We start from the raw sequence: 25,780 nt of genomic DNA, 5'->3' as shown, positions 1-25,780 counted from the left end.
CTTGCTTTTCTTTGTACCATTAAGTTACAGCTCTAATGCCAAAAAATCTACTTTGCAATTTAATTTTGGCTTATTTGAAGAGGGTCAGTAATTATAGTTACTGTTTCCAGCAAGTTGAGGTTTTCCAGCAGTCTTTCTATGAAGAATGTGACTGTGGATTAATTGAACATAAAAATGAGTCAAAAACTTTTTTTCTGCCAAAGGCAAACATAGGAGTAGGTGCTAGTAAGGTTTTGAAAACTCTGTTACCTAGGTAATTGGTAGACCTATTTAGAGCTGTTGCTCAAGAAAGTATAAAACTGATTTAATTCAGTGAGAAAGTTATTGGGGTACAGCTTACTTGTAAAATAGCAGTTTTCTGGAAGCTTTTTAATTTTCACTCTTAAAGCCAGTTGATGTCAAGGTGTTTTTAAAGCCTGCTGTCTCCTAGCTTCCTGCCAACAGTGGGGTTGTCATCTCTAAAGCATGGTACCCTGTCTTTTTTCAACTTACTCTGAATTCAGAGAGGGCAGTAAGTTAACAGTTGTTTAAGTATGCTGATATCATGGATGACATACCTAACAGCATTAATTATCTTCTGCCTAACTAGTTTATGCACATTCCTTTAGCATCCTGGAGGGGCCAAGGAGGCAACAGTGGTGGTGCTCTGTGGCAGCAGGATGACGTATGTTAGTCCTTGAATAGTGTGTAATGGTATTCAGCTGATATGTGTCTTCTGTTTAGTTCTGTGGTTTCATTAATGCCTGTAAATTTTTCTGATGCTCAGTATGCACTTTTCTTTTATAAAAACACCATAGTACTGGTATAAGGAATGATCTAGAGAGAAACACTTTGGAAATGTAACTGAGTTTGTTATTAGCATGGAAGAGTAATCTTAGCTGTCGTTACTGTGCTGTCAGAAACCCTCATGGTTTGCATACAGCTGGAGTTATGGTGGTGTTACAGTACAGCTACATTGGCAAAAATTCTAGTCTTTGATTTGGGACAGCGATGGAAGCCAAATGGGGACGAAAAAAGTCAATGTACAAAGCTACCTCTCTGTTACAAAAATCATACTAGATAAGCCTACTGATACAGCAGTGTTTGCAAATCCCTTAAGCATAGATGAATCCAGTGCTTCTGATTCTTGTTTTCTACTCACTTAGCTTTGCATGTGTATTTCATAATCTTTTTACTAATTTTGGAGTTGAACCATGTATTTAGCTCTAATGGGAAGTGATTGTACTTCCAACGTTCAAGGCAGCATAGGCAGTTAAATGCCTCTATGCAGGAGCTAAGCCTGGGGCTCAAAAAAATGCACGCAGAAAATTGCTACTCAGAAGGCTTTGCAAGCATACCTATTCTATATGTGCAGGAATTAAGTAGATAGGAGTAAACTGTATTCATGTACTTTGGTTGTCATACGGGAGCGCACGTAAAAAAGATGGGACTGGAGCCTCTTGGTGAGGAGCAGCAGCGAAGGAGTGTATTGTAGACTGAGGTGAAATCAAGTTCTGTGTGTCTGGACTCTGCAGAGCTGAAGCTTACAGCGTGTCAGTAGTAGCACAACCACTGGTGGTGGTGGAAACAGTTGTGTGCAATCCCTGGGCTGCGATGTGGTGCCAACCAGGTGGTGCTGTAAAAAGAATAATTGCAGCATTTGCATCTTCCTTCCCTCTCGAGAGGTAGCAAGGACATATGGCCATGGAAGTCTGTTGTTGGGGGAACACATTAGAGTCCTTCAGTGTGTCCTGAGGAGGACAACAAAGCTGGTGAAAGGGCTGGAAGGCATGTCCTATGGGGAGCAGCTAAGGACTTTGGGCCTGTCTAGTTTGGAGAAAAAAAGGCTGAGGGGCAACCCCGTTGCTCTCTGCAGCTTCCTGAGGAAGGCAAGTGGAGGGGAGCTGCTGATCTCTGTTCCCTGGGGTCCAGTGATAGGATGTGTGGGAATTGTTCAGAGCTGTGCTGGGGGGGTTTAGACTGGACGTTAGGAAGCATTTCTTTCCCGAGAGAGTGGTCAAACAACTGGAAGAGGCTTCCTAGAGAGGTAGTTAATGCGCCAAGCCTGTCAGTGTGTAAGAGGCATTTGGACAATGCCTTTAATAACATGCTTTAACTTTTGGTCAGCCCTGAATTGGTCAGGCAGTTGTACGAGATGATCGCCCCTTTCAAATGTAATAGTCTGTTCTATAAAACAAACAAAACCCCAACAACAAGCAGCCAGTGTTCAGACACAGGTATGACTTTGGAGCAGGTGTAGCTGTATTCACAGGCACTCCAGTTTTAGGCTAGCTGCGTGTAGTGCTCCTCTCGTGGTACCTGAGATAGCTTTAATTTCCCGTAGTGGGAGCTGAACAATGGTAACATGATGTAAAGAGTTAGCAGCCATGGCTGTTTCTGTTTTTATTTATATATGATTTGAGGTTAAACAGAATGTCCAGGACTGCTTGGAAGAGAGTCAGAAGAGTGAATAAAATCTCTCCTGCTCATTGTGTTTTCTTACTGTTGAGGTGGTGCTTCTCTTCAGACTCTTTGAGGGGTCTTACCTAGTCTTTGTGGACTCTAGCTCCTGCTTACCAGGGACCTAAAAGTCCTCGATTTTCAGGAGTAACTTAAGAGAACATTGTCTTTATGTCCATGGTGCTTCACTTTCTTGTTCACTGCCTCCACTCGGTACTCTTCAGATGGAGTATAATGTACAAGATCAAGGCTGTGAAGCCTTCCGGTTGAGTGTAACATCTCTTGAGGCTTGCAAAGGTCACTTTGATTTGCCTTTCATGCAATGTTTTCTGGAGAAAACAGGATGGCATAGACTGTTAGTGTTACCTGGTCTCAATGAGTAATCAAATAGTTAGAATTTTTAGAAAGGCAGATAGTTTTGCATTTTATTTGTTTGCTCTGTCATTTCACTGAACCTGACATTGGCCATTATACAAATAGCTCTGAGAGCATCTAGTTGTTCACCCATCAGTGTGCAGCCTCGTAATGGACAATCTGAATAGTTGTGATTCTGTATCATTGACAAAGTGTCCTATTTTGTTGCGCAGCTGTAAACTTCTGTAGCAAAGTGCATTGCTGCGTAAGTGAGAATGGGAGTTCACACATGAGTCATTGTTACCACTGGTGTTCTTCCTTCATCCCTTACATCCATAGATAATAGGAAGTGTTAGAAAATTTTTAAGAGATGCTGTATTCAGTTGTTTATAACTTCGCTGAACTCTAATCTTTTGGACTGAAATACTTTAAGCCTTCTCTTTGCCTTGAGTTTAATTTTGTTTAAAGCTTTCAGCCAAAATTTTTCATCTGTTTTCCGAAACAAAACTAGAATAATTGTCTGTGCCATTTTTTTATGGCAGTCTCTTTGAAATATTGTAGTGCACCTCTGAACTGGAACATCTACTTGAAATTTGTCAGTGGGTGGCCTCTGGCTGAGCTGTAATGTTTTAATTTTACATGAAAATCTGCCAAAATGGAGGCAATTCTGTTTTTGAAAAAATTGTCATCTGGATGTGACAACATTTCTTTGTGGAATTCCCAGGAGCCTGTTTGCACTCTGTGTACTCAGCAGGATTTTTCTTTCAAGTACGTCTCTGGACTGCAGTAAGCTGGGAACCAGAATTGTCCCTGGTTAATTAGGCAGTTGAGGGGGGGATCTTACGGCACAAAGCCAGGTGGGAAATCTCAGTGAGACAGTCCTGATGCATGTCAGCTCCCTTCTCCTTTTCTGTCCCATCATCTCCACAGTACCTCGAGAATCTGTATTCTTGACTGACTTTGACCTTGTTAAGACTTTTTGCAGAGAAGGTGAGGTTTCCATAGTGGGCTAAAGCTTGGCTTCTTCTGTATGTGAACAGATATGTTACTTCTAAGCATAACAAGGATGCCACTTGTCATATTAATGTGTAATTGTGGGTTGTAGGGAATGTACTCAATCACTTCGTATGAGTAGGGTATACACATTTGGTCAGTACTGATTGCTGTGACAGTCATCCAGAAAAGCTCAATCTGATTTTGTTTTTTTAGAGACCTTAACAGATAAAATCTGGAAGGACTACTGAGACAATGAACCGAAAGGTTTTTTTCTTCAGGAGTTCCAAACTGAGCCAAGTCCACACGTCCTGAATTTTTAGGATGAGAAGGTTTTGTTGATGGTGTTTGGTTTTGGTTTTTTGGTTTTTTTTTAAGACAGCTGGAATGTAACTTTTTTGGACAGTATTCCTACAATAACTTCAACTTTGAAGAACTGTGTTAGGTAGCTACCCAGCCTGTAAAATTCAGACCAAATCTGAAAGCCACTGAACATGGTCTAATAATGGGAGGTGTTAGGTGATGGTAATAAATTATAAAATCCTGGATCTTTGAAAATGTACAGTATTTTTCTAGATGAATCTTGGTCTCAAGGCTTCATTTCATCATTTTGCTGCACAAGTATGACTTTCATCTGATCTTTCATTTAATAAAATGTCTTTCCTCGTATAAGGAGATCTGGTTTGACATTAAAGAATGGGGTTTCACAGAAATGGCTAAACCAGTGTTAACAGCTTGCTGCTGCTGGTAGAGGTGGTTCTTCTCCCTTTCTCTCTTCTCCTACTCTCGTGCTGTCACTGCCTCTTCTGGCTTCTTTTTCCTAGCTGAAGTGCTGTTTGGTGGTTCCATTAATTAGCTTATAGTGGAAAATAGAGGTTAGATGAGTGTTGGAACTGATGCAAAGGGATGCAAGGGAAGCAGGAATATCCCTTTTAATAGCAGCAAAGCAATGGTAGGTTAGTTATCATGGACTATCACCCTTCGGATGCCCTGGCTATGGCTAAAATCTGTTAATGAGAGACACCCTAGAAAGACCTGTGCTATTCTGTTCCTTTTGTGCAGGGGATGGTAAATTATGATCTGAAGCTGATATGATGAAATAGCATCACTCACTCACGTTGTCCCCATTGTGTTTGGGGGTTTGTTTGGTTTTATGTAGTCCATTTTATGTTGGGTTTTGTTGTTGTTACTGGGTTTTGGTGTTTTTTTTTAAATACCTGCTCTCTGAAATGTTCATCATCCAGTAATAATCGCCTGATTCAGGTTTACTCAGTTTCATGTGGTGCTGCAAACTCTGCATGAAATGCAGTCTCTTAAACCGTTCATGCAACTGACTCTTTGGTTCCGTAGTTCTGATCAAGGGCAAAAGAGGACTATTTGTTTTATTAGTCTCATGCAGCTGGTAGTGCTGTGGTAAAGATTAATTTTGCTAGTGCGTTCCTTTGCTGCATCTTCCTGGAGTTCCTGCATACACCTATATATTCCTTATACTTACCCCTACCAGATAGGAGCCCATAGACATTTAGCAACTTTTCAGTACTGAATGAGCTGTTGTGTGGGGGTATTACAGTGGTGTCACAGGTTAGTGAGTTGCCTTTTTCAGATAAGCCATTTTCCTGTTGATTAATAGGAATGCACATAAGCTAACCAGTGGGTTATTGATCTATGACCAGGTCGTGGTACGACAATCCTTAGTGAAAACTGGAGTCAGCTTTAGGACTAGATAGAGGGCGTCACAAGGCAAAGCATTTGTATATTTTCAGAAGACTTTAGGAGCTAACCAAGAACGTACATTTTTTTTCTCAGAAAATTCTTATCCTGTGGGGGCTCACTTACTCAACATACACAGATGCTTCTTTGCTAGAATAAGCATTTCAGTCAAATAGTTTTGATGTAACTGATTGCATTATGTAAGGCCAAGAAGAAAGATGTAGCCACATCTTGACAAAAAGTATTGCTTCCTTTGCAGCTTACTATGCAATAGGATCCAGCTCCCTAGAGGTAAGATAGTAACATAAACCGCAGTTGTACTGGACTGAGGCAGTAGATGCTCTTGAAAAGGAAAGACAGACCTAATTTTCTTATCAGTGGTTGTCCAGTCTTTTTAATACATATCCTGTGCATATAGTCATAGTCTTACTTTTACAAATGTGAAGAGATTTTTTGCTTGGAGCTTTTATGGTATGCCCTGATGCTATGTTTTGGATCACAAGCATTCCTGTTTTGCATGGCACAAGAAAAGTGTTACTACTTTTTTTAAAACAAAAAACAAAACAAAAAACCACACAGAAGTCTCCTTGCTTATGAGCAGAAACCAAGAGACCCTTTAAATTTACTTAATAGTCTTTTTTATGTAAAGTTGCAGGACACAAAAAGAGAGCAGGTATTACAAAGAGCTGGATCCTTTACTGTCCGGTCACTTTAAGAAACATTTTTTATTATTGTTAGAGCGGTAACTGTAAACTTGATCATTTATAATCTCATTACTGTGAGCTTTTTCTTTTTAATGATTGATAACGGATCATGATATTAGTACTGTTCAACATCACTGCTAGTTAAAGAAAGGGTGCAATTGTTTATATAACATGTTCAGTTAAAAACAGAGTGGCATACCATGGCTCTTAGGGTGGGTTTGTTCTAGTGATACCAGTGCTTTGACTGTCAAGTGGTTCCATTACAATCTCTTGTTTTCACGAACACCATAATTCTGCATTAGCACTTATTGATTCAAATGTCTTTCATACGGAGACTATGTACAAGTACTGACTGACTTTTAATGCTTCTAAATCTCCAAGTTATGGAAATATTCGTGCGGCTGTACATTGTTGGAATTCTTGACTAGCAAGCTAAAAGTAAAATGCCTAAAACATGAAACTTGGCAGAGACACAGATAAAGTCACTGCTGAGGACTTTGCTTTGAAGAAATTTAGTTCTGACTTTTCAGTATTTAAACTGTCTTGCACAAAAAATAAAATAAATCTGAAGTATATTGATGTCATGTATATATTTTATTTATATTAATTTGTGTGTGTGTATATAATTAGACACTTGTTGGTTCAATAATATAAAACACTGCAAAGCTAACAAATGGGTATGTGGGGTTTTTTTCCCTTACTCCTAAGAAAAATCTCCCTGCCTCAGAGGGAGAAACTGCAAGGCTAATGCTGTAATTGTTTTGGGTTTTTTTACTTGGCTTTTAATATTGCAATAAAACAAAGGGCAGAATTTGAGAAAGCTTCAAATTTGCTGAAATGATGATTCCTATTAGAGGCCAAAATATGTTCTAAGGGTCTGGAAGACCTATTTGAAGTTGTTCATGCAGCCTACTTTTAGCTAGTTTCCAGAATGTTAGGGGTGTGTTTTAGTTGTTTTTTTTTAATTATTTCTTTAAAGATGCACTGTAATTTGCTATGTGTCATAAGCTGTCATTGCACATGCTTTATATGTCCAATATACAGAATATCCAGGATGCTCTTAGTTTTGATTTTCTGGCATACTAGTCCATCATTTTGAAGTTATAATAACAACTTTAAGGTAATATTTGGTGGCATTTGAAAACCAACATTTTAATTCCACTGCAGTTTAGTAATAGCGTTGATGTTGCAGTTGGCTGTGCCGCAGCATGACCCAGCACAGCAAGGCTCGGTGGGTGCTCTGTGGCAGAGGTTGCAGGTACAGAACCATAAAGCATGAATTCCTTTCAGCTGGAAAGTTGCAGAAAAATGTTTCTGATAGCTCTTAACTGGGTATAGTCTAGAATAAAGTTGCCTGCGGATCAAAGTGAAAACATGAAACAGGCTAGACCTACTGGCAGCCTTTCAGCTTCTTCTCCTCCTTCTTTGCAGGGTTTATATTCTTCTACCTACCCCGGCCCAGCCTAGGGAGCCAGGTGCTTGCTGCCAATTAGTCTTGTCAAGACAGCCCAGAGCTTCTCTTGACAAGCCTGACTGCTGACAGCAGCTGTGGGGTAGTCTTAGGCAGGATTTTAACCCCTTGCTTGCCAAATACTTTGCAGGTTAAATCCCCTGGTGTCATTCTGCAGTTATTCAAATATGCTTCTATTTTATGAAAACACATTTTATACGGAAACTGATCTAAGGTTGCCAGTGGTGCTGTAGTGATAGAATTTACTTGTTAATTTTCAGGCATGAAAGAATGTAAGCTGGTAGTTAAGTCATTATGAAGGTCACCTTATAAGTTTGTGGATGCTATCAGAACTGTCCGTCCCAGGCCACCTTCTGCTTGATGTAGAGCATAGCTGTAGCTGGATAAAACACCAGGCTGGTCCAGCAATTCTCTTCTCAGTAGCTTAAAGTTTAACCTCTCTTAAGTATTGCAGTGGCACAAGGGAGTTAGACCAATTTATAGGTCATCCATTAATATAGTTGAACTGTGAATTACAATGAAATGTTTCATATTTTTAAACATTTAAAGTCACTTACATTGCTGCAAAGACAAGATCATTTTTAGTTGGGGAATTTTCATGAGTTGTGTTGTCTTTTACATGTGCATATGACCCTGCTTCTATGAAGGGCTTTGCTCCAGTAATGTTAGCAATGAACAAAAAATGCAGATGGTGTCCATAAAACCTCAGTGAGTTTTTAATTTTAATCAGAAATGGCAAATTAATGAACTGAGCAACTTAGCAAGAGGTTTTGTTTGTTGGAGGGTTTTTTAAGTGCATGTAGCAATATTTAGTCTTCAGGTTAACACTAACTCCCTTAATGTAGTTCCTAAGAAATGACAGCTTAGGCTGTCACTCTTCTCAGTTGTAGTTTGAGAAACTTTTGAACTTTTGGGTCCCATTTCACTCAAATTGGAAGGAAGGGTGGCTTTGTTTATATGTCTTGCAAATTCTATGAATAACAATACTGCGTTTTCCTATGTAGTCGTCATTGTAGATACATCGCTAGAGAAGGACAAGTAGAACTTTATATATCAATTTTAAGTAGTTGCAGCTAGCTAGTTTGTATTAGAGAATATGATCTTTTGTGTGGTCAGATAGAAAGGAAACATGGGAAGTAGCCTGGTGCATGAGAAGAGCTCTCTGTGTAAAAGTGATGCTTGTAAACTGGTGGGGGGCAAGGGTACAGTGGTGAGGGAGAAGCATTAGGCAGGCTGCTGAGGTTTTGAAAAATGTAGTGAGAAGAAATAAGACTCTTAAAACGGTATAAATTGATCCCAGAACACAGAAACTATCTGTTTGCAAAATAGCCAATTTGCAACTGAATGAAATGCTCTGTTTACAAAATATCTTAAATTGGATGTTTCTACTGAGTTAGTCAAGGATGTGGGATATGATTGACTCGTCTTTTCAACTTTGCTTCCAATTTCCTTTGCTTTTAGTGAGGCGTAGCTATTAAGGTATGTTTTTCCTTAACTTGGAACTCCCAGGAATTACATATGAATAACCATTATATCAATTTGGAACCTATTGATGTTTTAGAACTTGATGGTGAAGGATATGCTTTGTTAGTGTTCTTAAAAGTAGAAACAAATTCTGCCCTGTTAGGGAAGAGCTCCGTAACTTTTTTTCAGAGTACTTATGGCTTTTGCAGAGGTCATCACGAGGGCTGCTGTACTTAACTGGAACACTGACTGGAACCATTTATTCTGCCCACATGAATTTAAAAAAAGTATATCGGCAGCTTCTGTTTGAGGAGAGTTAAACATAGCAATACAGAAAACATTATTTCAGCGAGTCACCAAGAGTTCGTTTCCATCACGGATACCTTACTTTGCTAACTTAATGCTTTTTCTTTTACTTTTTTAAATGTTAAGGTGAGGTTATAAGTTGCCTACGTAGGGTGTGTGGAGGTAATGTTAAGGAAATTGCTTCTGTTTAATGCTGCTTGTGTGGGTTTACAGGTTATAATGAGTGGCCATCAGGATACTGCCTAAATGATTTCAGTGTGTCTTTAGTTGGAATTATTTAATATACATCATTGTCTTGAATTTGCAGAGCTTCTACCATACATACCTACCAGTATGTGGAGTTCTCAGTAATGTGTATAGCATTATTTCTATATTAATATCTGAAACTTATACTTGCTGTGTGTAGTTCTGTGGTGCTTACATAATTAGAAATAGTAGCTTTGTTCATGATGGTTGTATTGTTATCCACTAGACTTGTGTAAGTACAGGGAAAAGAGTACTTCAGAAACAGCTGTCTCTTTATTTTTGGTTCACTGTAGTTCACGTTCTGTTCTTCCATTGATTATTTTTCTGTTTCAGGGATTTAAAATTTTCTGAAAAGAAACTAAATGGATGGCAACTGTACAGTATTTTCTAATCTAACATGTGAGCACATGTCCTGACATTGTCCTCTTTTGAAGCCCAAAACCTAGTAAGGGGCTAAAAGGATGTGTCCCACTGTTCGAAATATCTTGGAATGGTATTGTTGAACTGAAGTTACCAATGTGTAGTTGCTTGGAAAGAAACTGGCAGAACATCAGATATCAAAGCTAAAACTGTTTTTTGCTCACTGTGAATCTGTACTGAGGAGGAGGAGATTGCTACTTACTTTCAGGTTGGAACAATGGCAAAATACTACTGTTTTTGACTTGACAGTCTGCGGGCTTAAGTCCTTGAAATTTTTAGCTGTCCCTGTATTTTAGCAGGATGCATCAAGCCAACTCAGCATTTTATTTTTGAAGTAAACAATTTCAGTGGCTGAAGTTGCAACATGAACGTTCAAAGCAGTAGCTTATATAAAGTCCTAATCTCTCTCTTTGCAGCCAGAGCTCCACAGCTCGTTAATATATAGGCTTCAGATTGAGGTTTCTCTTCAAAGTAGCCATCTAAGGTCTTTATATTGTGAGCAGAACTAACCAGTGCTGCCGTGGAAGGAAATACTCTTGCCCTGGGTGCTGCTTCCTCCCTCCTCATCTGCTCCTCCCTTGTGTTAACATGAATGTTTGTACAGGAGTCATAAACCAGATGGAGTAAATGATCGAGACTTTTTCTGAGAATTCATTTTAGTCTGGATCAGTTCCTTGAGCTGGTTGACTGAGCAGCCATATGGTGTACAGACCACCTCCTGCACCAGCACAGGTGGCCAGGAAGAGGCTGATGCCATTTTTTTTGGTTGCAGTGCTGACTTACGCCAATTTTGTGTGCTGTTGGAATGATGGCTCAGTATCTTTTACCTCTTCTTGGCAGGTTTGAGTTTTGATTTGGGGGTTCAGACCTTCAGATTCATCTTTCAACGCAACTGTGCTTCCAAATTATCAGAGCCTGCTAGGAAAAAAAAAACAGTAGTGCTTTGCCCTAATAAGGCTTTCATGAACACTTGAGACACTTGGCCCCTTTACCTTTTCTAGTTAAAAAAAAAAAAAAAAAAAGCAGCCACCTCTTCCTCCCGGCCCTCCAACTCAGTTTTTCAAGCTGTCTGCAGTGAGCACATTTTTGCGTGTGTGTATGTGTAGAAAAATGTGTGGTTCTACTTAAGCCAACATATTCCTTGTTTTTTAAGAAATGTTGTCTCTGGTATTACAGCAGTAATTCATTATTTCTGGAATGTGTAATGGAAGGGAGGAAATTGCTTTGTAATCCTTAGTATTGCCCTTTCTTCCTTCCTCAAGTGGGTTGCTTTCAGTGGTAGGTGTTTGCCAACCTTATTCATTTTGACTGAATAAGGTTGAGGAGTGCTTATGTGAGCAGCTTTGTTAGTGCATCCCGAGGAGCAGCAGCCTATAGCAGGCATTTGGCAATGTGCAAGTAAGACGTTAACCTCTTCAGCGAGCATACCTTAGTGGAAGCAGATGTCTCTGATAATCGAGTCTCTCCTCACTGCTAAGTGAGTCTTTTTTAAAGTAAAGAACAACCCAAATAGAAGTGTAGACTCCCTTAATTCCTTTTACTTCTGCCTCCATGGTCCAAGGTGATGCCTACCAGTGTCACCGAATGTGCTAGCCTGCTTGCCTGTGCTGGTGCTAGCACTGAACTAAACAGTGTGCAAGGAGCAGAGACTGGTTACTTTTGCCTCTTTCCCTCTTTCAGGTTACCGGGTTTTTTGACTTGTAAGCTTTGTCTGGTTTTGTTTTCCTTCAGTGTTTTGTCCTTGTTATCTTTCAATGTTTTAAAGCTGTCATCATATAGAAACACCAAAACAAAGAATCTTGTAAAGTCTTGTTTTTGAAATAAGCGTACTACACCTGTTTTGTAAAGGGTCATGCATTGTGCATTATCAGCTTTTGTGAAGCTTATACATTTTTAAGAGTTAATATTTTGAACATAATTTACCATATCAACTAACTTTTAAATTGGGCAACACTAGGAGAGTGAAACAAGTGTATTGTCTTTAGGACAGAGCACAGCCTTAGCTTTGTATATTCCTCCTAGGAAGTCACAGGAGGAAGGTTCTGGCTAGATCTTGTGACACTTCTGGAAAGCATGGTCTAGGTTTTCACAGTAATCTATTAACATGTGGGGTATTTCAGGATTACAAACAAGTTGTAACTATTGTCTTTATTTAATTCATAGTGCGTAAGTGGTTTTCCTAGCTCTCTTTGTAGTTTCATCATTTGTATGCTCAGAATACTTGAAAACTACACTCACACAAACTTCATGGCTTTGAACGTCTCTGAATTTACTGCAAATGGGAATATAGTGTTAAAATACTAGTGCTCTTGGCTTCTGTAATCCCTGAAGAGTGCTTACTACTTTACTTTAAGATAACTTATGCCAGTTTGAAGTAGATAGAAGTAATCTTTATTTGAAAAGAGATTGTTTTAGGAACATTAGTATAACTTTTTCTTAGAAAATCTACTAATTGATGAATTTGCTTTGTGGATTTTGGTGGAATTAAATTTTCTGTTTCAGCTACAGTAACTGCTAGCAGTGCTCCTTCGTAAAACGGGGATGGCCTTAGGGCCAGCTCCGAAGTAATTTGTATTTTGTCAACCTTAGCACTGCCACAAGAGATCTGGGAAACCTCACATCTGTTGCATGTTGATTTATATTAATTTAAAATTGCTAGATTGAATGTTAAATACTTTACCAGTGACTTGAGTTTTAGTGTAACACAAGGTTGAGAGGTTTGAGACAGTCCTCCAAATTCAATAAACTTTTCCGTTAGTGAAGGATGGTTCCCAAAGCAACTGCTCCCTCCTGGAGCCACCAGGCCACTTGTCCAGCAGGCTGCGTCAGCTGGCCGGCAATGCTGGTGTGATAGGCGGCACGTAGCGTTCACGTTTCTGAACAGAACTGAGGAATAATAGTGATGTATAAAATGGAGTACGATTAAGCATGACATTTCAAGATAAGCATCCATGTCCTTTTTGTATTTTTAGTGAGTTGAAATTGTTAGCATGCAGCCCCTTTGCCACCTGTGTCCAGGAATACAGCATTGTGGGTTTCATTGGGAATGCAGGTATGCCTCCCGAGGCCGGAATGACCTAATGTGTTAAGTAAGGCACTTCTAAAAATTGTATAGCCCTTATGCCAGCAGCTTTATCTTTCGTTTGCTCTGTTGAGGCCTTATTCTAAAGCAATTATAGTAGATTTTACTGTCTTGCATTTTGTAGACTTCCTAGGAACATAACGGGGAAAAAAGAAATGGGTGTAAAACATTAACGTTGCAAAAGAAATTTACTTTTGCTTTAATCTTTGTTTTGTACTGAGATCTTGTAACTCTGTTGCTCTGTGGAAAGGTTACTTTCATGGAATCTTTCAATACTAGTAGTATGGCCTAACTGAAAGTGTTTCAACAATTTTAGTGCTCCCAGAGGAGAATGGAAACTCATAATTTTTAGTACTTTTCTGACATTAGTCTGGAGTTTCTGCCTAGGAATAGTAACTTTTAATATTCACCTAGTGATTGCTCAACCCCATAGTTTTTCATTCCAGTAAATATGCGTCCTATTTGAATATTTTTCTTCCTGTTGTGCTTGTAAAGCTTTAACATGAGTTCCCAATGTTTTCTGTTAACACTTAGTGCTGTCCTGGGCTTGGTTCTAGAGTGGAGAAGCAAATTATTCTCCTCTGTCCTGTTACTTTAAAATTTCTGACAATGGTACGAGCATACTAAATCCCTCAACTCCTCTTGGATTTCTGAAAAACAATGATGATTATTTTAGGAAAGTGCTGACCTACTCTTTTAATAAAGAACTTGTCTTGTATTCCACTTACTTTCCCATTTTTAGAATCAAGGTTCATATTTCTCTTGCTTCACAATCATATAACATCCTTGTGGCAAGTACAGCAGTTGCTTACCTGGAAAAGTAATATTAGAAAAGTGTGTATTTTTAGCTGCCTTTTGATGTGATATAGCAGCTGGAAACAAGGAGGAGAGGCAGTATGAGGTGATCAGACAGCACTGCCAGCCACAGCTTGGGAACCGCTGCTTTGGACTTGAGACCAAAATGTGGGGAAACCCTGTTACAGGCCTGAGTATGGCCACTGTGCCTGGCGCTTCAGCGATCCCAATGCTGTGGCTTCGCTCTTGATCCTCAAAAGCTTCATTTGAGGGTACTCCCCTGGACTCTATTTGGCAAGAGTTGTTAATGGATGAAAAACAAAGTTCTGTGAAGCTTTTTGGTTTTGTTAATACGCATTAAAAATATATGAGCAGGTGGTTGCATGCACACATTTAATATGTAATTGGTACCAGTGACTGGTTGTAAATATCTAAATTAAAATATATTCTAACAACTAACAAAAATACCATTTTTCTCTTTCTGTAGTAATCATGTCCACAACTCGGAGAATGAATCTAGCAAGCTCATGTTGAGGTATAATCTCAAGACAAGATACAGTGACTCATGCTTTTCTGGGTAAGAAGGGTATCTATATCCTCTTGAGTTTGACAAAAACTAGTTAACTTCTTAAATTTAACTTGTGAAAACTACAGTCTGTCAAGCCAGTATGATGGAGGTTTTGTGGGTGGGGGGGTTTGTTTGGTTTTTTATGTTCTTGAATCTTTCTGGGCAAGTATAGAGAACTTTCCAGCTATCTAACAGTCTAAAGACATTCTAACCTAATAGCGTAATGGAAGAGCAGTAATAAGCAATCTTAGAATAAAAGACACCACTAAATAGTGTATGACTGGTTAGAAAAGTAATTCCAGTTCATTGTCACAAAGATATGTACAGTTTCTAGCCTGATTTCCCAAGGGAATGGGGATTATATACTCTCTTTTCGTTTTCCCTTCCCAAAAATGTTCAACATCTCTGTGACTAGGAAGTGAAAGAAGTGTACAACTTGAGAGAAAAGTGGGCGGAAGTGAACCTTATATACACTGTGTTGACAGGCTGGCAGCCAGACATCATGCGCTGCCTCCTGGTCAGTGTGGATATTCTGAGACACCGCAGACAGCTATGGTTATTGCCGTGGCATGATACCTGGGTGTATGGTTTCTACAAATCTGTACGTGAGCTGACTTTGTTAGTTCTGCTGCTCTTAGAACTCCCCCGGTCCCTCAGCTTGGTCCAGACAACTCCAGGAAAAACAGATTTAGGATTTATTTTTTTTGTTCAGGAAGACATCACTTGCTCATGTGATTACACAATTTCACTTTTACGTATGCACTGAACTCTATAGCATCTTCTGTGTATAAGATTTCTCTGCAAGTGTCTCCCTCCTTAATAACTACTAGGGTGTTACTCAGATTGTCAGTAGCACTGTGTTCCAGGTAGCTTGTGCCGGTAGTCTCCAGAGAATGTTAAGGCCTGATTTCCCCACTTATCCCCCCACCTCCCTGCATCCACACTAAATTCTTAAGGTTTAATTTTATGGGATTGGATGTAGATACCTAGCTTGTTAGGTTTGCTGAAGTATCTGAGGAGGGGGTGGGGAAGAAAGCCCCTTTTGCTTTCTGTTCCTGTAACAGGTGTTTCAATTCACTGTCCTTTCATGATTTTCATGTAAGCTGTACCTCTGACTCTCCCTGGTCTCAGTGGATTCTGCTATAAAGTCATGGGTTTACAGCTGTCCTTCTGTCTTAAGGGATTTCTAGTTTGGATTGCTAGAGTATTGCTTACTGGTTTATCATCCACATTATTTCATGAGACTTGGTGCATGCAGTAACTGCTGCTGATTCCTTCCTAGCTGTGAACAGAGAACAACTGCAGCAACAGGACTGTTGCTTCAAAATACGGTTTCCAAAGAGCAAAGCAGTTTCCATTAAGAGTTACGTTAGATAAAGATGACATGTTTTAGTCATTTAAGTTTAGCACTTCTCTCGGAACTTAATTAGACCTGATTTAGCTTGGCATTGCCTGACTTTTTTTTAGTACGGAATTAGCCTGTTTCTGTCTGTCCTAGGGCAGTCCTGTGTTTTTGGCAGTCTTGTTCCAGTTATCAATTTTGGTTTATAAAGTAGTCGCAGAATACACACTGCGAATATTTTTATCTTTTTACTGTATCTTCATGATTCACTGTCATTGAATTTCTGCTGTGGAGCTGCTTTCTTTTTAAGTGCTCTTACTAAAGATAGAACAGCTCCTTGGGCTCTTTCATTCTTTTATATCTGTAATAAAACCAGACAGTTTGGGGTTTTTTTTTTTGTTTCATATGTATGGCTTTTATTAATATAATGGAGACTTTATAATGTTAAAATTCTGCTGATACCTTACAGCCTTTCCTTGTCTTTTAGTGATTGCTTCATTTAAGAATGCTTTCCTCCTAAATTTCTGGTTTTGTGCTGATTTTTTTAATCTTGTCAGTTAAAGCTTGGAATTTATCTGACCTGCAGCTAGAGCTTTTGCTTTTAAGTGATGTATCTGGATGTTTGCAGTGCACTTCTTGGATTTCACTAACAGCTTTCATAGTTTGGAGTGATTTGAACAGTTCTTTTTCAGGATCTGTTTTATTGCTGCTTATTGGAAGCTTATCAGGGAGTCATACCTTACATATGACTTATAAAGTCTTCCTAGAACGAAGAGTTTTAGATGGCATATTTCCTGTCCATCAGATACAACTATGCAGACCTACATATGTGCCTACAGAAAAATGGGAAGGCCTGCTTGTAATTTCCCAAACATTTTCTTCATGGTGATTTTTCTAAATAACCGAAGTGGTGGTGTGATGCATGTCACTTCCACGTAACCATACAAACGCTGGGGCACTTTTTCAAATGTGGTGTGTTCAATTAACAGTTGTCTTGTGTCCGTAATTTAATTGATAACTGAAGGTGTGTCCTCATTTTTTTAAACTATATATCTATTTTAACATTTCTTTTCCTCTTGAATTTAGATAACGTAATCCATGGATAAAGTGGGAAAGATGTGGAACAATTTCAAATACAGGTGCCAGAATCTCTTCAGTCATGAGGGTGGAAGCCAAAATGAAAACGTAGTTGTGAACTCCAGTAGTTGCTCATCTGCTAAAGAGAAAGCTATCCAGATAACTGATTTGGCTCAACAACAACCCAGCAGCCCTTTGAGAGAAAACATAGCTTTGCAATTAGGTTTAAGTCCTTCAAAGAATTCGGCAAGGCAGAACCAAAACTGTGTCACAGAAATTCCTCAGATTGTTGAAATAAGCATTGAGAAAGAAAATGACTCGTGTGTCACCACGGGAGCTAGACTTGCTCGAAGGGACTCTTATTCTCGGCATGCTCCTTGGGGTGGGAAGAAGAAGCATTCCTGCTCTACCAAAACCCAGAGCTCCTTGGATACTGAAAAACGATTTGGTAGAACACGAAGTGGTTTGCAGAGGAGGGAGAGGAGGTATGGGGTGAGCTCCGTCCATGATATGGATGCCATATCAAACAGGACAGTAGGCAGCCGTTCTCTGCGACAGCGTCTGCAAGATACCGTTGGGCTGTGTTTTCCCATGCGGACTTACAGCAAACAGTCCAAACCTCTGTTTTCTAACAAAAGAAAGATCCATCTCTCTGAACTAATGCTTGAGAAATGCCCTTTTCCTGCAGGCTCAGATCTGGCTCAAAAGTGGCATCTGATTAAACAACACACGGCGCCTGTGAGTCCTCATTCAACATTTTTTGACACATTTGATCCTTCCTTGGTCTCCACAGAAGACGAAGAAGACAGGCTCAGAGAGCGACGTAGACTTAGTATTGAAGAAGGGGTTGATCCCCCTCCCAATGCCCAAATACATACGTTTGAAGCTACAGCACAGGTAAATCCATTGTATAAACTGGGACCAAAGTTAGCCCCTGGTATGACTGAGCTGGCCGGGGACAAAAACATAACACCTCCAGGGAACTGTGACTCTGAAGAGGACACAACAACACTTTGTCTGCAGTCACGCAGGCAGAAGCAGCGTCAGATGTCTGGAGAGAGCCATGGCCATATCAGCAGGCAGGGGGCTTGGAAAGTGCATACTCAGATTGATTACATCCATTGCCTTGTGCCAGACTTACTTCAGATCACAGGTAACCCGTGTTACTGGGGTGTGATGGACCGCTATGAAGCAGAAGCACTTCTGGAGGGTAAACCCGAAGGCACTTTTTTGCTCAGGGATTCTGCGCAAGAGGACTACCTCTTCTCTGTGAGCTTCCGTCGCTATAACCGATCGCTACATGCACGCATTGAGCAGTGGAATCACAACTTTAGTTTCGATGCCCACGATCCCTGTGTCTTTCACTCCTCCACTGTTACAGGGCTTCTGGAACACTACAAAGACCCTAGCTCTTGCATGTTCTTTGAACCGTTACTTACTGTATCTCTGAACAGGACTTTCCCCTTTAGTCTGCAGTATATCTGCCGGGCAGTAATCTGCAGGTGCACTACGTATGATGGAATTGATGACCTTCCTCTACCCTCAATGTTACAAGACTTTCTAAAGGAGTATCACTATAAACAAAAAGTCAGGGTGCGATGGCTGGAGCGGGAACCTATAAAAACAAAGTAAACGGAAATCAGAATAAGCTTCTAGAATACGCTTTTTTGTGTGTGTGTTACGGTTTAACTGCAGCGAGCGCACCAACAACATCTGGCTTTTCTGCAATATCCTATTTAAGCTGAGTGTTAGTATCCTGTCAGATGCTGCCTGCTGTTAATCCAACTAAGTTGTGATGCCTCTTGGAAACAATAAGCAGACACAATTCTGCACGTTTTTCATTAAGGCCTAATGAAAATATTTTTGCTAATTTCTAAATATTTTGTTTCCCTTTTATAGCTGTAGTAATTGGATGAAGAAACTATGAGGCATTTTCCATGGGGCATTCATGTAATGCTAATAAAGAAAGGCTTTATTAGAGGAGCATTTTTGCTAATAACTGAAGTATTTTTTTAAAATTATCTTCTTTAAAACTTTCCACTACTCAAAGTACTAATTTAGCTCACAAACAAGTTTCCAAATACTAGTGAATGAGAGTATTTTGTTTTAATGAAGAGCAGTTCATTAGCAGCAGTCCATTAAGAGGTAATGGAGCTTTGATGCTAACAGATGAATCAAGCTTTTCTCAGTGTATAAGGTTTCTTAATCATTAAGACTTGAATATGCCTGCTCAGTACTGTAATTCTGTTTTAAACACTTGGAGATTTAAGTGGCATTGTTAGCAAAAGTAATACTGTCCTGGACAGTTAAAATACCTTCCAGTGTGAATTACTGATTCAGTGGCAGGACACGGGATTAGATTATTGCCATGGAACAAAAGGTTGCGCTTTTTTTTTTTCTGAACAGAATTTGCTGGCCTGACTGCTAGCAACTTACAATGGAAGGTAATAGTGAAGAGGAAAAAATATGTTTGATTATTTAAAGACATCTGATATTTTTGTGGAGAAAATGACAAGTGACTGAATTATTATAATCAGAATACAAAATCTGACATATCTGAAATAGATGTCAGGTTTCAAAGGTACTGTTACACTTTATTTGTAAATATCTTTCCATGTTTTAAAGTAATATGCACTGATTATAGTTTCAACAGGTTACTTGGAAACAAGATTCTGAGTTCTGTTTGCTTATTTAATCGGAGATGGAACTTAAAATAGTTCTGTCTTAGACATTTTTGCACTAAAAAATTTATTGGAATGCCCTGACCCCTTTTAATGTTTTGTACCAATTAGGAGTGCTCCCTAGTTTCTTTACCAGCTGCTACAGTGTGTTATTACTTCTCTATGGCAGTGACCTGTGCGAGGTAGGGAACATTTTGGCTGCAAGTACAATAAACGTTATTCTTGTATGCTACACTAACCCTTCTATTGATGTATTTTTCTGCTTGCTGTGCCTTGTTCTGGCTTTTTGTGCTAATAAAGTACAGTCCGTTCAGTGTTATACTTGTATATCTGCTCTGTTTTTATATATTCACGTAACTTGTAGCAGTTAACTGAATTTTTAATAGGCTTTTCTTAGTACTTAGTATAGGTGATGCACAAATACTGTGCCATTGAATATTGGTTGGTCAGCACATCATGTTTCTGGGTTTTGTTACATGCTTACCAGAAACCTAAGTGTACACCATTGAGTAATGTTTCTGTAGTCACGGCAAAGTAATGGACCTGTCTGCAGGCATAGAGCATTTCACAGTTTTTGTAATGTAAAGGATAAATGTTAAGCAAAAAGTATTCTAAAACATTATTGATCCCCTTTAATGGTTGCTGAAGGTGTTTCAGCTTGTTACATAGCTAACTGCTAAGCTTAATGTTTTGATACTCCCCACTGAGTAAGGAATGGCTATTCCTGTAAATTGACAGTACAGCAGTGGCATTTGTTCACTTTTAGACTATTTTAATAAATTAGATGTACACACAAACTGGCCAAATGTCCTGTTTTTACCAAAGAATACTGTCAATTTATGATGGGGTATTTTTTTTTAGTAAAAAAACTTAGAGTGGAGAGGTGCAATTTCTGTTCTATCAAATATTTATCCCAAGCTATGATAAACCAAAGTATTTGACAACTTCATCTGAACTTAAGTAATGTATACATTTATGTTGGTAGAGCTTAAAACTTTTACATCACCAGTGTCATCATTTTTTCTTGAACTCACAATGCACCTGAAGGGGAATGATTTAAATAATTTTGTAATGACTGGAACAGCACTATGTAGAAGCTCATACTGCAAGGAGTTAATCTGAAGCACCCAGAAAGCACTTTAAAACATGTGTTTATATGCTTGTGGAAAAATTGTGATCCCGTTATGCATTCTTTGTAGTAGCTTATATTCTTTCATGTGTTAAAAGACTTCAACTGTTAAAATGGAACTTTGTTTAGAATATGTAAATACTAAGTTTGTGTAAGTATGTGTACAAATGTGCTAATGGTCACTTAAGTTTTGAACTGTATGTGTGTCATTGGATATGCAACTCCTGGCTTAAAATCTGCTCTAAGCATAAAAAGAGGGAGGGGAAAAAAAAAAAGTCACCAGCATGAAATCACACCTAAGTGTACCTTCACTGTGTCATTCTCACTGTTCCCTCTGTTGGATCTGAATTCCAGATGAGTTTACTTTTAGATATTGCTTTCAATATTAGTATCATACAGTCAACCCGCAACCAAGCTTTGTCCCAGTGTAGGGACCTGTTTTTTGTTTACACATGTTGCAGTTGCTTGTCATAAACTAGCCCATGAGATTCTAATTGTGACATTATCCATGTGTTCAGGAATACACATTCATTTAATTTTTTTATCATGTGGTGGAATCTTAAAAAATAAAAACCCCAAACCCTTATCTCAGAAGGTTTGCTCTTGCATTTGTGTAAATAATCTTTATGGAGAGGATTTATTGCTCCCTTAAAGCACTCCAAAAAAAAAAAAAAAAAAAAAAAAAAGATTATTTCTCTAAAACTTTTTAAAGCCTTGCTTCACTGAAATATACAGAATAACTTGGTAGTGTGGTTTTTATCACTTTTTAAATTACAGACTTGAGTGTTGGCCACTCAAGTTGCAGTGTATTTCCTCATGAATACATTTTTCAGTTCTAAAGGCACTAAAATGTTAGTATGTTGAAAATGCAGTTGATTCCTCATTTCTGTTTGAGGAGTATGCGAGTATGCTTTAACTTTTAACCTGGTTTTGTTTAGAAAAACCTTTACACATGTAGTCTTCAAAAGTTGTGCACAAACCACTGATTTTTATCTTTGTTTAACAACAAGATTCGATGTAGTAAGGTATGCTAACAGGATTCCAATCTAATTTGGTTACACAGCAGATAAGTATTTGAGCCTGTCTTGCAAAGTGTTCTTTCGAGGTGATTCTCATTTCTGCAGAAAGGGCTATAGAAAGGGCTTACTCGGTAGGAGTATTTTGCAAGAAATCTTACCAAGAAAGTCAGCATCAGCTCCAGTTTACAAAGATATGGAAATAAAAGTAATTTCCATAGAACGTGTTATCTAATGTTGGAAAATTATTGTGTAAATAAAACAATGTAATTAATGCATTAACATACAGCACATAGCGGTTTTTTACTCTTAACTTGATCATTGTAGAACAGAATTGGATTTAATGCCCTAATTTTTTTAATTCCAAAACTTTTTAGTAATCTATTTTATGTCCCCATGGAATTGGAGAGAAATAACTGTACTATATTTTGACTATATATGAGGGTCTGCGGGTTGGGTTTTTTTATCCGTTTTAAAGGCATTACTCTTCTGAAAATACTTTTAAGGACATATAGACACTTGTCCAGATAATTTACTTGTCAGAATGAAACTTCCCTTAAAATAAGTTACAAAGCCATGTTTTGCATTTATGTGTTTTGAATTTTGTGTGTATTTGAAGACTTGTTGCTTACAAAACAATAGTCTTTAAATCAGGAGCACGTAGTCTTTGGAAGACCTGTCTGTGTATCCTTAGTGTTTGATAAGATGAATTCAAGCCTTTGCTAGATGTCATCCTGGCAGTCAGTCACATCCTTAAGTCCGTATTTAACTTCAAGGTTCTGCACTACTTGAAAACAAGCAAAGATTCTGAGTTTCTGTGATACGAAACCAGTTTGCTTTAGTCTCCATGTGCAAGCCAAAATATTTGCAGAATGCTTTAAAGCTTGTCTCTGCTGCAAAGTTGCACATAAGGCTGAAGCTGTCAAGTCAGAAGTTGCTGAGTACCAGATGAATCTGTGGGGAGCATGGTTCTTTGTTTTTCAAAGCTATCTTGAAATACAGTATTTAATGGAAAAATATGAACTGAATCTTCTGTGATTCTTTCTAAAATAACAATATTTGTCTCCTTTTTAAACCGTTCACATTTAAAATTATGAAAGCACTTTTTGAGTCTCGTTTTCCTAAAATGTTGTTGTGAAATGTATGTGCCAAACCTTAGGCTGTAAGAACCTATGTAGTCCATATATATATGTTAATAAGATGCCTCCAAGCATGTGTGTGTTCATTGTCTTTTTTTGAAGCTACCTGAAGTACACCAATATGGTGAGCATTAATATATTGGAATTCTAAAAATTCTCTCTAACTTTGTGCGTGGCATGCATTGCAAATAAAAGGACTATTTTATTTGTATCTTCAGCTTTATTTATATATTACAGCCAGTTGATTGGTGTGTGTTTTCCTGCTATTGCCACACTTGCCTGAGCAGTTGTCTCCTGACTGTGACCAAAGGAGACATTTTTGTTCGTAGTTGCTTTTTAAAAGGTCTTACAATAGACAGAAATCAGTGGATTTTTAAGTGTTAACTCTTGCAAAGCATGGTGTAACACTGCTAACTGTTCCCCCTTTTTGCAATATTGATGTACAAAGAATCATTTAGCTTGACCATGGGTTGTCTGCCAAATGTGGTTGACTTAGTATGTCTGAATTTTAAGCTTTTTTTCATTGTTAATTGAAAATTCTACCCATAAGGGCTTTGAAAAGAAGAAGTCTTGATGTTTTCACAGCAAGATGCATAAAGTGTTGTGCAATGAGGTGAGAATCTCTTGAAGGTGCTTCTTAAGAAGTTTCCCCGCTCTCACTATGTCTTAAATCAAGACTCTGTAAAAGAAAAAAGCTCACCTCTTGATGACTTTAACCTTACAATCATTTAAAGACTGAAAATAAATCTGGTGCTTTCACTTAATTTGCTTGCATGTTGCCATACTGATTTGCAAGAATCATACAAGAAGCAAATTTTCAATCTGTTATTTCAATGAAGCATTGCCATCTCTTCTTTTCATAAAATATTCCATTTACAAAACTTCTATTTCAATAGGATTTTAACCATCTTGAAATCTGTTGTTATCAAGGTAACTGTCATGTATATGCTTTTCAATTTGAATAAATGTTCACTTTGTAAATTTGAAGCTACAGCTGTTACCAGCTAAGTTTCTTAGGTACCAACAAAATGTATTTATGAGCTGAAGCTCCTGGTGCTTGACCTTTTTTTTTTTTTTTTTTTTTTTCTCCTGTCTTCAGTAGGAAAAAAATAACATAATTGTGTAAGTGTGATATAGCTAATGTTTCAGATCTCCTTATTAAGCACACAGCTACACTGACAAGCAAAAACATATCTGAACTTGCTTGTCTGGAGTAAAGCAACCTCTTATTTCTCAGCAGGAGTTGGCAAACAGGAAGCAGAATTAGGTTTTGTTCTGTGAGCAGCTGTTCAGTTGAACATGGGGTGTGTGCTTCCTGTGCGATAAGGTGTATTAACTTCTTAGAGCCCTGGGAATTTTAGTAACTGTTGGATGATAGAAAAGTATTTGGCTGCTTTGTCACTTCTTGCTTTCGTACGTGTAGTTTTGCAAAAGCATGAAGAGATGTATTTATTAAAATTGAATCTATGTAGTCACGAACTGTATAAGCACTACTTTGTAATATCTTTACAGAGATAGCAAATACCTACACGATTATATTTAAACTGTTTGGGGAGAATGAATAATGACACTGTGGGCACAAATTAATTCAGATTGCACTATAAACTTTCTTACCAGAAGCCTTCATTCTTACAAGAAACTATGCGATCGCTGCACAGAAAAACTGTAGCTTTTGATGATGCGCTCTTTGGTAGGTGTCCAAAAAAGCGGCACCCAGACGGTCCCTGGACCTTTTCCTGACATTCCAGTTGAAGGGGCCCTGGCAGGCCCGCCGGGCACTCGAGGAGCTGGCTGGCAAGTGTGTCGTGCCAAGCGTCACCCGATGCCAGCACCTTGTATAACTGCGCTGGTTTAGGTCTCCTTAGCTTAGATGTTTTTTTAACCCGCTACAGCTTAAATGTTTCTCCACCCTGCCTAATTTGTCTTTGTTGTCTGGTTGCCAAACTGTCTTGCATCTTAATATAGTAAGAAAATAATGTGATTTATGGCTACCCAACCAGTGTATTAAGTAATACTCTGTCTTAATAAATGGGGTATAAACTACCATACTGTTTTCTTTTTATATTTGTTTGGGAGCAAAAAGCTGTGGGTTTAATGAGTTTGTTTTAAACTCTATACTGTAAATACACATTTTTACTAATGTTTAGTTATCATACATGTCAAAGGGATAAGTAGTTAGATCAAAATAATCAGTAACTCATGTTTATCCCAGTCCATTGTTACATCTAAAAAAACCTGAGCGAAGAGACCCAGAGACTGATAATTATAATCTTCAGAAGTTTTATACTCTGAAGTTCCAGAAAGCTCTTAATTTATCAAGTTTTCACTTAAATCTCGAAGGGGTTTTCTCCCCAGTTGTGGGCTGGATACATGTTTCTGTGACATGCACATGTGTATTCTGAAGCACAGCTGCCGTGAGCGCAAGCTCGGGAGCAGGCGTAGCTGTCATCCTGCGAGCTGAGAGTTTTTCCTTTGTGCCTGGTGGGAGCTACTCCTGAAGCAAATTGGCGCAAACTCATAGATTATGAAAACTGGACAAAATGCTGCTGGTGAGGGGTTATAGCTGGGCACGACAACAGCCTGTTGTCGTGTGTGACAAGCTGAAAAAGTGGTGTGGGCTGCTCTGTGGAACTATTTCGGGCTTTTTAATTTGTTAATTATATATCTTGTAGAGCGTTGCTCCTAAAAATAAATTCAGTCCAGGCTGCTTGGAGTCTCTGTCTCTCATCACTAGTGAGATAATAGAAAACCAAAACACTGAGAACAAAACTGGGTTTTGGGGCTGTTTTACGTAGAAATTGCCTTTGTAGTTGTAGCTTCATTGAAATATGCAAAAGGTTAATT

At 38.6% G+C, this 25,780-nt stretch overlaps 1 protein-coding gene across 2 annotated transcripts in view; it reads left to right on the top strand.

The window, feature by feature from the left end:
- The window catches only part of SOCS5 (suppressor of cytokine signaling 5), a 35,545-nt gene extending 10,565 nt beyond the window's left edge, over positions 1 to 24,980 (top strand). Inside the window, exon 2 of one of the 2 annotated variants that reach the window (XR_008749222.1) lies at positions 14,472 to 16,974. Coding sequence is in view for 1 of the 2 variants with exons in the window: in XM_055816348.1 (XP_055672323.1) it covers positions 16,993 to 18,603 (1,611 nt within the window). In the remaining variant the exon portion in view is untranslated. The other variant, XM_055816348.1, reaches the window with a different exon arrangement.
- The last annotated feature ends 800 nt before the right edge of the window (positions 24,981 to 25,780 follow it).

The sequence above is a fragment of the Falco peregrinus genome, chromosome 11 (genome assembly GCF_023634155.1).
Source record: "Falco peregrinus isolate bFalPer1 chromosome 11, bFalPer1.pri, whole genome shotgun sequence".
NCBI classification, from domain to species: Eukaryota; Metazoa; Chordata; class Aves; order Falconiformes; family Falconidae; genus Falco; species Falco peregrinus.
This window is presented reverse-complemented; position numbering and strand designations above follow the sequence as displayed.